The sequence below is a fragment of the Gymnoscopelus microlampas genome, assembly GCF_963454915.1.
Source record: "Gymnoscopelus microlampas genome assembly, chromosome: 14".
NCBI classification, from domain to species: domain Eukaryota; kingdom Metazoa; phylum Chordata; class Actinopteri; order Myctophiformes; family Myctophidae; genus Gymnoscopelus; species Gymnoscopelus microlampas.
This window is the reverse complement of record NC_139951.1, coordinates 23,861,020-23,875,153: the sequence shown is the minus strand read 5'-3', so window position 1 is coordinate 23,875,153 and position 14,134 is coordinate 23,861,020. Positions and strand designations below refer to the sequence as shown.

The window sequence follows — 14,134 nt, the reverse complement described above, 5'->3', positions numbered from 1 at the left end:
AACCCAGATGGATGGTGGTACGGGTGGCAGAGGTTCTCTACAATGATACTTAACATGTTTTCAAATGTACTGCATGCCAGTACATTCACACTATTATTAATGTATGGAGCTGATTACCTAAGCGGGTTTAAGGACCTGTGTTGGCAGAACAGGGTCAATGTTTTATTAAGTTCACCCTTGCCTTCTATGCGTCACATTCCTACGGGAATAGTATAGGATTGGCAAGAAGTCATGTGGCTTGATTTACAGTAACCTTAACGCACTGAGGTAAAAATAACACAAGATCACCATTTACAAGAGGAATGACTCATCTGACTCAGTATAGTTCTTGCCAGACTGGAGAGAAATATGAGAAATGGCTGCTATTGTCAGCAAGATCCAGAAACACTGTCTCTGGGGAGTTAACTCAGAAATATCTCCTCAGTGAAGACCAGTTACATTTAACATAAAATTGGATTGTTTCTGTTATGGGGAGGGTGGAAGGGTAGAAAATAAATTACAAATAAAATAAAATCTTCATCCCTAGGTAATTCCAAGTGATCAATAGGCCTTGTCGTCTGACAAATGCGCAAATGTTTGTGAGAATCAATTCTAGGCCTACAGGTAATTACTGCAAAAGAGCCAACATGTAACTCAAATTGGTTGGTCATCGATACTCAGTGAAACAATCACTGTGTCTTGTGGAATACAAATGTGGTATCATTTTTTGAAAAGACACCCTAAGAACAGTTTCACAACAAAGTGCTTCAGAAGAAAACAAGATGTATGAGAATCTCCATCACCAGAATTACAAGCAATGGCTTTGTTTTGCTTTTCAGCCAAAGGCAACAAAACACCCTGTTCTGATATCCATCTCTATCACTCTCTTGCTTGGAGGAGGCTGAATTGGAAGTGAAACAGAAGGTGGGCAAAATTTGAGAGGAACAAAACAAGCCGGAGAGTTGGCGGAGGAAAATGGCTGTAGCTCAAGAGATAAACCATCAAGGGAGTGGGTGAGGTATCCACTTCTCCTGGAGCATACGTTTTAAAATGAGGGTGACAAAAGCAGATTAGAAAGTTCAAAGAGGTTTACACAATACATGCCTCTATCAGATGTCTACTTGCGTTGTTTCTATAGCAGAACTATTCAAGGTATTGAGGTTTAAAACCGTTGTTCATTTAAGATATTTACTTATCATTTTTTACATTATTTATTTTACTTTGTGTAATTGCCAAATCATTGTACTGAAGGTATTTTCAATCTTGGTTTGTAATATCCAACAGCAAATTGGTCTGCATGGTTCTTTATCCTATTTCGGAGCATTGAGTACTATTGTCTATTGTGTTTGGCCATTGTGATTGCACATGTCAAAATCAATAAAAAACATTTGAGTAATTTTCAAGCATTGTTAGCCTCATAGCATAATTGCCTAACTCAGCTTTTTGGTCAAATTGACATTTTTGCCTAACACTGCTGCACCATTCCGTGTTTTTTGGACAAAATCTGTAGTAGTATAAAAAAATGTGTTTAGCAAAAGGCCTCATGGCCTCATGGTGGCGCTATGACAGGCTGATCTGAAAAATGAGGGGCAGAGGTGGCGGAGATTAGCTGGTCGCAGACAGAAGGACAGGGGGCAAAACATACTCTCTCGCCATTCATTTCGGCCTGGCGGAGACAATAAGACAGGATGAATCAGCAGTGTTAGGAGAGTAGAGTTAGGCAGATACAAAAAAAGGGTAATAAACATTACTTAGGCAAAATATTTTTTTTACTTTCTGCCTAAGTCATCTATTCTAGGTGACTTAGGCAGAAAGTAATTTTTTTGATTGGTCTCTCATGAAAACCGTAAACATTTTAGGAAATTATGCTATGAGGTAAGACGTTGCAAATGCCCATAATCACTGACACATTTAGTGATGGCTATATATATATATATATATATTCTTTTTTTCATGACCAATTATCCATGCAATAAAATACAATTCCAGTTGAACCATATGGTGATTACATGAGTGTCAAACTATGCACTACTATACTCTTGGTCCACTCCTTTTTTCTTTTTTATAGTCCCAAAAATAGCCAATCTATAAGCTCAAAGCGTGCTGTAAGATTGTACTGTAGATCACCTATTTCGTTATTGTTCGCCTATTATGACATGCCCAGAATAGGGACACAAGAGTTCAAGTGGTTATACTCTGTCATTTTCAGCAAGTGACAGTTGTGCAACGAGGTATAAATTCTAGGGTTTTATTCATCCCTTTACATCCTTATGGCCTCTAAAAAGCCAGATGAATGATGTTAATCAGTGTACAGGGAGCACGGTGCATCCCTGAGCCCCAGCTCATCCTGTTGTAATAAAGCAGTGTGCCTGCCCCAGTAATTACTCTCATCAGTCTCAGACCTGTCTGGGTAAAAGGTCTGGTCTACAGGGTCTACACCTAGCAGGCCCAGCACAGCCATGTGTTGATGTATCTCATTACCTGAACGCTCAATCAGTGAGGATTGGATAGCGGATTATATTCCTCCAAGTATTTATGTGGAGAAAAAGAAAATCTTACTGGTATTTTTATGCTTTCTTTGAGAGGATGACGGGCAGCAGTGCCTCGGGTCGGATGCAAACCCAGGTCAGCTGCGGAAAGGACTAGATGCTTATTTATAGTACTTGGGTTTTTCAAATTTTACAGAAACTTCTAGATTGTTTAGTTTACGATTTAAGATTAGATGGCATACAATATGGTATAAGATAATGATACATTAGGTTGATGATACATCAATGATAATAAAGGATATTATACAAATGCCATTTATTAATTATTACAACAGCATCAGTGACTGTGTACAACCATACGTTGATCAATAAGAGGGTTCGGTTTAATATCCAAAAACTCAACAAAAACACTCAACATCGGTAACATAAAAATGGAGCAGGCTTTATCACTAGTAGTATTCAGAAACACTGATGAACCCAGAATCACAAACAATAAGTAGCTCAATAACATTCTTAGAGCAGATTCAATATTTACAAAAGCATTCATTAATGGCAGGTCACTATGAACTCATTTTACTTGAGTTCTTCTCTCATAACAATCTCTTCCTTCTGGAACATTTGTTTTTCTTAACAAAAAACTAAAATATCTTGGTACGAAAATATAAAATATTCCAGTGCTCTCCACTTGATATCCTGCTTCAACATAAAGATATTTTGAAAACCGTAACGGCAATATTAGTGCCGTTTCACCCTCTTTATTTTACATCCATGGCTCCAACAGTGTCTCCACCATGTTGGGCAAGAAGATTTCCAGGAAATGAAAAAAGTCCTGAAAGTGTCCAGCCTCGTCATTGGTCGATCTGAACTTGAGGACAGCTCTAGTGCTTTCAGACCTGCCCATCATCCGGGACTGAACTTTGAACGCCAGGGGCTCCTTGATCTCTGGTTCTTTTTCTAGGATGTGCTCTGTGACTTGGGTCTCCAGTTCCACATTGGTGCCTTCTGGTTTAGAGTCTGCCCCTTTGAGAAGCAACCTTCTCACCTTCCTCCGGCCAGCCCACACCGTGTGCCTCTGGATCCAGGCCCAGGTGGGGGCATCGGGTTTGGGCCCTTTCCCGACTCTTGACTTCTTCTCTTGGGGTGACACTGATGTTTCACTGCTTAAAGAAGACAGCCGTCTCTTGACTCCAACTTTAACCTGAGGGCTGCATTCACTTGAGGAACCAATACCATCGTCACCATTGTTGGCTGATGTGTTGAGCTCAGATGATGAGTTGAGGGCTGATGTGTTGAGGTCAGATGATGACATATCCATCACCTCAGTAGCGCCAGTAGAAGTTCCTGAATGTTCCCCAAAGACAGGGTCCGTGGAGAGAACGGAGTTACACTTGAGAATATTGAGGAAAACTCCCTCGACGGCAGAGCAAACCTTCTGGAACCACATAAGGTGCAACGTGTCACCAGCCACATGGAGCTGGTTACGCAACCTCTCTGGGAGCACAGCTGGCCTGAAGGGTAGAGTGATGATCAGCTCCTTGTCACTGGGTCCCTCTTGGGTTCTGCGTTTTGTCCGCTCTTCATGTGGGGTGAGCAGGCGCACCAGTCCCCATGGCTTCCCCTTGGAAGACCTTTGCTGATACTGAAGGCTTCGGCAGTACTTATCTGCCTCCTGGCACTCCTTCTGGAAGTTGAGCCGAGCACGCTCATTCAGGTTGCCAGCTACGTTGTGGGACAGTTCAAAAGGGTCTAGCAGGTTGAGAGGCCCCAATTTGGGGGAAGGGTGCCGGGATTTGGTGGGTTGCTCCTCCTGCATTGCCTCCTCTCCTCCCTCCTTCTCCTCGGTCTGACTGAGGTAAGAGGTGATTGGGAGTACATGGGCCTCCCTGAGGGATATGACACTGTCAGGAAAGTTAAACTGGGCATAGAAGGAGAAGAAGGCAGGCAGCAGGGAACCTGGATATAGAGAACAAATTTAAGAACATTGCTTTTTCTTTTTGTGAAATGACTGAGGTCAGATTAACTTTATAAACCCCACTGGGTTTTTACAATCTCACCTGCATAATCTGCTTTTGTTATGTTGTTGTTGACTATGTTTTGTTGTATTGTGCTAATAAATAAAATCAATTGGGGAATATTCAAGTCATATTACCCTTGATAGAAACAAAACAAAGAGTGTTGTGGAGGTGCCGACCATGATCAATGTTAAAAAAGGAAGTCACACAACTCATAGCCGGGATGCAAAGTGAGTTTTAACATCACAAACAAACGTTTTGACTAAACATCTTCTTTGGGGTATTATAACCTGGTTATTATCCATTAACCTCACGTTGCATCATGGGTATGAGAGGTTTTATTTTTTATTTTAGGGGAATCTTTAAGCCTTTATTTGATAGAGATAGTGGAAAGAGATAGGAATTTGGCTCTCATGATATTGATAAATGAAATAATAGAAAATCTATGAATAATAAACGCAATGCATTTGGTAATTCTTAGTGCTATTATTAAAGCAACTTACAGAGGTCTTGGCTGTTCTTGCTTGGAGGCACAGCAATAGCCTGACTGGGGAAGGTGCAGTTCCAACCCTCGATCACACACTCCTCTTCCTCACCTTCAGACAGATATGAAAAAGTGTCACCAACTTGTGATTTTGAGACTAGACTAGACTAGATTTTGGATATAAATAAATAGCCCATCTACAAGCTCAACGCATCACGATGCGACACGTTGTGAGCTTATAGATCTTACTATTTTAGTCATTTTAGAAAAATAACAAATCAATTTGACATAATCGTCACAATATCAGTAGAGGTATTAGGTCAGAAATATTTTTAAATTGTCCACATCGCCCAGGAAAATGAATGCCAACATCTAAAGCCAAACTCAACCACAGACAGATGAAGTTGCAGTGTATTGTAGCATGGCATTGCACTGAATAGGATGGGGTGCGAAAAAATAAAAGGGGGGCTTACACGCAATGTCCTTGAGCTGGTCCACTGTGAGGAGGACAGGAGGGTCACAGTTTTGCAGGAAGAAGATGACCAGCAGGGTCAGAGCGTAGTTATTCAGCAGGGGACCAGCACCACTGGGGTTACCTGAATTGGTTGTAACAAGTTGACATCAAGCTCATTAACAACCACCTATGATGACAGCATAGATTAAAGCAAAATAAAATCTCACGACTGAAAATGTTTGTATTACCAAATCCTAATGTGCGATTTGTGAAAGAGTAAAAGGAGTCGCAGACGCATTGAGAGCTTCGAGAGCTTTTAGATTTTCGCAACATGATGTTTCCATAGAAGACATGCTGGCTTCTATGGAATCCAAATGACTGAAATCAGTCGTGGCAACTGAGAATCCATTTGAATCCACTGGACAGACCACTTTGTTCAACTTGAAAAAGCATCAAGCGTTCCCTCCGCCATGGCGGTTCACTGTTCTGCAATGGCGTACCGAGTTCTTTTTCTGGCATGGTTTTGAGCAGAGTTGTCGCTAACAGAGAAAGGCTCACGATATGTCAGCTGACGCGTTGTGAGCTTGTAGATCGACTATGTTCGACACCCACGCGTCAACGTACTGTAGTATAACTAAGGCCTTAATAACCATTGAAGATAATGAGCCTTCATCTGGGCTTGCCAACTTTGTGACAACATCCACTCAGCCACTACTTACACCAGCTCCCTCTGGATCATAATGGGTTGTTAAGAGCCTGACACAGAGCTAATATCTTACTCATGCTCTTTAAAGTCACGGTGCCACTCTCATCGTGTTTAATGAATACATTACCCATCTTAGAAGCCACAGCTACCCTCAAGAACAATAATATATAATATATTACGTTTTTTACACTAAAATGACATACATTGAGATGAATAGTAGAATACAGTTCGATTCCCTGATTTCCAACACTACAAGGACATCTTATGGGACACTGAAAGTGCCCAGAGTCAAATGCAACATAAATGTATTTACAGAAGTACTTCAGCACTGGGAGGAAGCTTTCGCAATCCAATGTGTCAATATGAAATGAGAGAAAGTTCTTAAAGCTAGATTCAACCTGGATTTAAATATATTTTTGACTTGTCATTGTGTCCTACACTGGGCAAGTTAATGTCTGTTGTATTTTGTTTTGACTAGTCAACTATTTTTTGCTTTCTGCAAATGGATATGAGCATATTAAGGACTTTCTATATAGCTACGAGCTAACATTGGCTATACTAAACAACACTGTTGAAATGCCCTGCTGGTTTTATGTACATACATAATAAAGAATACATGAGAGCATGGTTTTGCTAATTAAGCATAATTCATAGCTTGTCTCCCAGTACAGTCATTTTCTAATGCTTGTGTGATGCTGACCAGTCGTTTTGTAATAATCCTTGTCTAGAATGCTCCCCAAAGGAGTACAGAAACACCAGAACCCTTCAGAGTGGAAGGATTTATTTTACCACAGCATGTATTAGCATTTAAGTGAAAACAATAAACAACACTGACTGATCTTTCCACAAGTACAAATGAATGTCAAAATGTGATAAGTGACTTTCTGCTGCCCCCTGTTGACTTACAAATGGAATAAAGTATTAAAAAGATATCAGAGTTCTTAACTTATATTTTAACTAAGATCATTATTAAATTCCTTACATAAAATCAACTGACACCAGTCATCAGGGCTGCAGTGCATTATCAATTCTTATGCGAGGGTAACACTTCTTACATATCTTATCAGCCTCTATTCTCTTTTGTAAACTATGAGGTGGTAAATGGGTCCTACCAGCAAGCTGTCTCTGCTTGGCCCAGAGGCGGATAGTGTAGACGAGTGGTCCAAGCCTGGCATCCATCCCTGAACACAGCTGCAGGAATCGGGTGTTCCTTACTGCCAGTCTGGGGGGGACACAGACAGTAGATAAGGAACCCATTGAGTAAACAGTCACCACACAATCAACAACCTTGCTCATCAGGTATTCAATGACAGTCAATCATGCTTATGGCTACGACAACCTATAAAACCGTGTTACTCATAATAAAAACAAGAAGTTAAAAGAAAAAAAAAAAAGTTTATTGACATGTTTCAGAAGCATTCTAAACAAAGGCATTTGTTTTGCCATTGGTGCAGAGACACAGGAAGTAGCTAAAAGGCACTTTTCCCAGTGGCGGTGCAGTGGATAACCTGCCAGATTAGGATCCAATCCACCTTCTCCAACATGTCTTCCCTATGCCATCCCCTCTCCCCCTTTCCACTGTAACTCACAAAAAATATATAAAATGCTAAACAGAGTGGACCAACCAGTCTGCTTCATATGAGTGAAAGCATAAAATCCTACCTAGATGAAGCAAAATGATTCAGGGATTCTCAAAACATTATGAAAAGTTAAGTCTAGTCACATGTCACCTGTTGTTTATGGTGATGTCTCCCTGGAGGTTGAGCTCACGGTGATGGAACTTGATAACAGGGAGGCGGGCGCTGCTGACCACCTGGACTTTGTGCACACCGGGGACACACCTCCTCAAGATGGCCGCCACAAGGTCCAGCACCTCAGCCGGTGAGGCCGTGGACAGGTCTATGTCCGACAGGATGGAGTCCTCCGAGTGGCAGTCATCTGACGTGCCCTCCCCTGGCTGGAGAGAGCAGAGGGACCAGAATGGTTGGATCACTGGCTTAAAGTCCATCAAAACAGTGAGTTAACACATTATCAAGACGTTCTATGACATTTTGGATTTTTCTACTATGATTGCAAAATTCAATGAAATGGTGTGAAATTAATTATGAGAACAAAGTAGATCCTTGGCACCAGTGTCTCCCCACCTGCTTTCCTATCATATCTCAAAAGAGAAAAGAAAGGAAGTAAGGGAACCATGGAAAGTGGATTTGCTTCTCTATAGAAAAAAGTTATGGCCTTATACAAAAGAACAATAGGGGCAGATGGTACTACCAGATCTCACCTACAGTATGCGGTGTCTATTTCCTACTATTGGGCCAATACCAAGAAAACTAGAGCATGAAGCACCCGCTGAAGCACCCGCTGTAAATTTTACAAAAGAACTATGGAGTCATGTTTGCCAGCATAGCATACCTGCTCTGTGGTAGACTTGCTGCGAGCCTGGAACGCCTTGGTGTTTTCCAGGTCCAGGAACAGGTCCAAGTCACAGCCATGGATGCCAAAGGTGTTGACAGACGAACCAAATGGCAGAATCTGGCTGTCTGCAAGCCATTAAAAAGAAAATACAGGGATCACATTCACGTCTATTATTTTAAGAAAACGTTATCTTTCCGTTTGTTTTTTTATAACGGCACATACATCAGGAGAAAGAATACAGCTTCGCCATTTGGTGGGAAGGGATGGAATACCTGGAAAGAATTCACTTAAGACCTCCTGCAGGAGTTGGACCACCAAGTCCCGTGCGTTCTTCTCGTTGTCTCTTAGTTGAGACCGCTCCATGACAAGCTGCATCTGCTCATTCACCTGGAGATGATGAAGACAGAGGACACGACTCCTTCGCTCAGTAAAAGCAACACAATAAGCTTCTGGCCTTGTAGAATTTGCATGACGAAGAACCATTGAAGGACAAGGATGAAAGTCAATGATTAGAATATAAATGAGAATCATAACATGACAAATTTGCTAATTTCTGAGTTTTAGATTAAAAAAATACCACAGTACTTTTAGAAACATCTTGTGTGGGGAAAAAAAAAACTAAATTATCCAAGAACACTACAAATGATACTTGGCGTAAAACATCAATATAAAAAAATGCAAGATTGATCATATTAATGACATGAAGGTGCTTACAGAAAGTGCCTGGCACAGCTGGGGTTTGAGTCGCTCCAGGACGTCCTGGAGGTTTTGAGGATCAAACTTCTTTTTGGGGATCAGTTTGAACTCCTTCTTCTCACGGGGTTTGACCCGCAGTGCCAGGCCCTGCATCTGGTGGTCCAGCTGGGCCAAGGCTGCCTGTGTGCCATCCAATTCACTGAACTGAACGATGGCATACACCCCCTGTAGAGGCAAAATGATGGTATTAAAAAGAGGCTTAGTCTACAGTTGCTGCCTGTTTAACCCATTAAGACCTGAGACCGATGCTACAAATGCCTTCTCAATCAGTAGTTCTCAAACTTTCAAGATTTTTCTAAAATGTTCCAAAATATTAGCTCGCAAGCTGTGAGCTTGTATATCTGCTATTTTTGAATAGCCAACACTAAAATCTGAAATGACAGAGATGCTTTCCTGGTTTTAATGGGTTAAGCATAATGAAATGCATTGTGTATGTCGAGTGATCCAGACAGTACCAGTCATTATGATTATCAACAGTGTACGTTTTTAAAATATTGCTGCTGAAAGACCGCACTCTTTCTCCTACATGAAAACTCAGCTGTACACTGATTGCCTTGAATTTGACCAACAACAGTTGGTGATCAGCATTGATTCAACATGTTGAATTGGCTCATGTTGACTTCCGTGAGGCCCGATTACCACTGAAATGATGCGTGCACTTATCAGCACACAACGGCCACTGTTATTGGCCTACCATTGTCCTAGTGGACTTGCTGTTCTTAAGGCTCTGAGATGATGAGGGGTGGGGGACTGGCTGCAAAGACAGATGCTTTAAAGAAAAGATTCTGAAACACTCCTTGTGGCACTCATATCATGAGCTTTACATCATTCTATGGTGCTGACCTTGTCTTTGTCCATGATAACATCGGACACCGGGCCAAACTGCTTGAAGTACTCTGCCAGGTCAATCTGAGAGGTCCCCTGTTTGAAACCTTTGACAAACACACTGTGCTCCTCCTGGGCTTTCCGGGTGGATCGCACATTGCTCAGCGTCTTGTGTTTCCGACCTTTCAGGTGCTCATCCAAGCTTGGTTCTTGAAGACACAAGTTGATGTTGTTAATCTTTGTTGTTAAGTGTAATTTGGCAACAGATATCACCGTTGGTTCCACTCAATGCATTTCAAAAACCTCATTCAATTTCTGAATAATTATTTGATTAGCATGTGAACATAATTGATTATCACTAAAAAGGTTTAGAAAATGTTTTAAAAACATATGTGTGGATGAGACACATCCATGGATAGTGACACATATAATGATGATAAAGAATGACAGAGAAAACAGGTTAGGTCACCTTATGAGTAAGATGCCAGCTGTACAGTACAGAGCAACCGAACCATAATGTATAGTGAGACAAGCCAAAGCAATGGTTCATAAACAGTGGTATAAAGTAACTAAGTACATGTACTCAAGTACTGTACTTAAGTACAATTTTGAGGTATTTGTACTTTACTGGAGTATTTCGAATTTTCAGTACTTTTACTTCTACTCCACTACATCTCTCAGGCAAATATGATGCTTTTACTCCACTACAATTATATGAAAACTTGAGTTACTAGTTACTTTGTAGATTTTGATTATTACAAAACATACATTACCCACGTACATTCCTACATCTACAAGCTCACAATGTGTAGATCTGCTATTTTCAAATGATTTTTATACATTACACATACAAAACTTGTGAAATGGGACATTCTGCATAAAGGAGTACTTTAAGTACATTTTGATGCCAATACGTTTGTCCTTTTACTCGAGTACATTTTGAATACCAGGCTTTTCCTTAGTAACCGAGTATTTCTGCATTGCAGTATTGATGCTGTTACTACATGTAAAACATGTCAGTACTTTCCCCACCAGTGCAGTGTTACATGTGCCATGGCTTGTCTCACTCAGTGTCATTAGGCCCTAGCTAGCCTCATCCAGTTTGTAGTAAACTTTGAATTCTGAGCTAGCATTAGCTAACTAGGAGCATTCATTTGAATCGGAGTTACCTGCGCATATAAAGATGCAAATCAATAGTAGAACTAGCTCCATAAAGAACCTCTCACTCCGCTATACAGCTCCGAGATGAGGTTCTATGTGGTTCTCATCCGGGATCGGTCGAACGTCCGCCAAGCTCCGCTGTTTACCCTTTTGTATACATCGTATCCCAAAACTAATGGTAGATTCCAAACCTCACGGATGTTTAAGGTTTGGACCGGAGCATAATATTTTAGGTCTGGAGCGAAACTACCCGTTTAAATCGCTTATTTAGTCCGCCGGTGGCCATGTTTCCCATTGTAGCCAAACCAGGAGCAGTACTGGCAGCGGACGTATGGGGGTTTTCCGGGTTGAATGGGAAACATGGCCACAGGCTGACTAAATAAGCGATTTAAACGGGTAGTTTCGCTCCAGACCTAAAATATTATGCTCCGGTCCAAACCTTAAACATCCGTGAGGTTTGGAATCTACCATTAGTTTTGGGATACGATGTATACAAAAGGGTAAACAGCGGAGCCTTGGCGGACGTTCGACCGATCCCGGATGAGAACCACATAGAGCCTCATCTCGGAGCTGTATAGCGGAGTGAGAGGTTCTTTATGGAGCTATAGTAGAACTAACTTCAAAAGCATGTGTATTGGGAGTAACAGCAAAGCCAGTCTAGACGTGGCTCCTGCGTGTTTGTATGTCATGTGTCTACATTCACTACGGCTACTTACTGTTGGGTATGTCCACATTGCAAAGACTGCAATGAAACCCTTTCAGTTTGGTTTGTACGTCGTCGGGCAACTCCATATCAGACATATCACGACTTTCACAAGTTAATACAACAAAATAAAAGTTGGTTTGGCGTCGCGTGGCCGCAAGCTTCTGGAGCACAGAGTTCTCAAATCTCCCTCCTGCGTCGTCGGACCGTCAATTTCGTCGGACTTGCGTTTGGTTCAGTGTTGCCAGATGTTGTGAGAGAAATAAGCAACCAGGTCTGTGAAAACAAGCCTAAAAGAAGCGGCTAGGTCACATGAGCATAGATATATATAAAGGCTAGATGGCTCAAGGGGCGGCGCAAGCGTAGCTCAACCGCGGCCATCTTGCGACGGTCACTCATAACATTATGTCTATGGTGCATATACTTTGAAATAACCATAGCGTGCTCAATTTTCATCCGATTTTCAAACGGTTTGGTGTTTTGTAAACACCAAAGATGTAGTTATGATACTGCAAACTTATAATTATAATCATGTTTTTTTTTAAAAATACAATAATATCATAACTACATCTTTGGTGTTTACAAAACACCAAACCGTTTGAAAATCGGATGAAAATTGAGCACGCTATGGTTATTTCAAAGTATATGCACCATAGACATAATGTTATGAATGACCGTCCCAAGATGGCCGCCATGTGGCGACGTCGTACTCCATTGGCCAGCAGCGCGGGTGAGTCATCTAGCCTTTATATATATCTATGCACATGAGCACATTAAACCTATATGTGCAGTGGTTATTTGAAAATAGCAGATGATATCTAAAAGCTCACAACGCGTCGCGTCTTCAGTTACCCTTGTCTCCTTGTATGGGGAGACATAAGTAACCCTGGCATAAAATATATTCATTTGGGGGCCCTTGACATGAAAATATCTGAGAACCACTGGTTTAAACAACATTATAGGACGCCCGCCCAAAATAAGCAACTACACTTAAACAACTAAACAAGCCCAAAAAAAACACAACCCGCAACTACCAATATTTTACAAGCAACTTGACAGAAAAACAAGCCCAAAGTCGCTTATAATAAGCGGACATGGCAACACTGGTTTGGTGACCTTCCTGTACGCTTCCAACTCTGTCCGGGTAGTTAAACTCACTCGGTGTCAGGTTCCGCCTTTAGATTTGCGCAAATTGCAATTACAAAACAGTAGCTTATGATGATAATTAAATATGTCAATATATAATATATATCGGACAGTGCATTCATTTATCATCAACTTTTAAAAGGTGCTGTAAGTGATATTATACAAAATATGTTAATGTTAAAAAGTTAAAAGCCTCTACATTCAGTAAGGGTCTCCCCGTTTCTCCAGTTTTAATAAACAGAAAACACATTTCCAGGTCCGGACACCATTTCATCAAATCAAGAGAGAGAACACATTTATCAGCATCAATATTAGAGCTCCACTTCCAATTTATCCTGAATCCTTGTGAATTATCTCGCTCTTGATTGGATGAAACTGGTAACTGAACCTGACAATGTAATGCATTTTCCGTTTAGTAAAAGACTGGAGGGACCTATGTTACTGAACACTCTAGCAAAGACTAGTATCTATCAGAATATAGCACCTATGTTAACAGAATTTTTAAACTTACGCCTCCTTTAATGTCCCTGCTTTTAACTATGAATACTAGCGTATGTTTTCATATTAAAAAACGAACAGTGAAACACATCTGGATTGAGCCGTCTGTCAGTCATTCAGGACCTCTATGGCTGCTACACCTCAAGATCTGGTTTCTTTTTATCCATAAGACACCCCAACACACGTGTGCACACATGTAAATTATAAGTAATACTGGTATTCACTCACTTTACCTCCATTAATGCAGACACTATATTTTCCTACACTATTTATACTGTATATTGCAGTTTTACAAAGTAATCCATTAACTTACCTATTTCTATTGTGACCATTGCATTTTATTTTTATCTGGGAAGCTTGGAGTACAATAATTTATTTTTCTGCAATGTTACTACCAACTGTATTGTACCAATGAGACAAAACACCCTCAATTAACAGAATGTTATACTCCTTTCTGTGGTGTCCTGACATTTGGAATAAATCACTTTACCATAAAAAATTCAATG

General features: G+C 40.8%; 1 protein-coding gene across 1 annotated transcript; it reads right to left on the bottom strand.

Annotated features, from left to right (window-relative positions):
• Positions 1–2,780: 2,780 nt before the first annotated feature.
• tut1 (terminal uridylyl transferase 1, U6 snRNA-specific) lies at positions 2,781–12,192 on the bottom strand. Its single transcript, XM_084078796.1, has 10 exons — positions 11,998–12,192; positions 10,139–10,329; positions 9,254–9,460; positions 8,812–8,926; positions 8,537–8,664; positions 7,855–8,081; positions 7,237–7,346; positions 5,438–5,560; positions 4,984–5,076; positions 2,781–4,421 (listed from the first exon to the last, which is right to left on the bottom strand). Exons 1-10 carry the CDS (start codon positions 12,080–12,082, stop codon positions 3,229–3,231), a joined length of 2,472 nt encoding a protein of 823 aa, XP_083934922.1. The 5' UTR covers positions 12,083–12,192; the 3' UTR covers positions 2,781–3,228.
• Between the last annotated feature and the right edge of the window lie 1,942 nt (positions 12,193–14,134).

What these genes read in the sequence shown, in the direction of transcription:
- tut1 (XM_084078796.1), bottom strand. Translation starts at nt 12,082, where the DNA reads ATGTCTGATATGGAGTTGCCCGACGACGTACAAACCAAACTGAAAGGG. An exon ending in TTATCATGGACAAAGACAAG is followed by an intron (nt 9,461 to 10,138) that starts GTCAGCACCATA and finishes TTGCCTCTACAG; the next exon opens with GGGGTGTATGCCATCGTTCA. An exon ending in CCAGCTCAAGGACATTGCGT is followed by an intron (nt 5,077 to 5,437) that starts GTAAGCCCCCCT and finishes ATCTGTCTGAAG; the next exon opens with GTGAGGAAGAGGAGTGTGTG.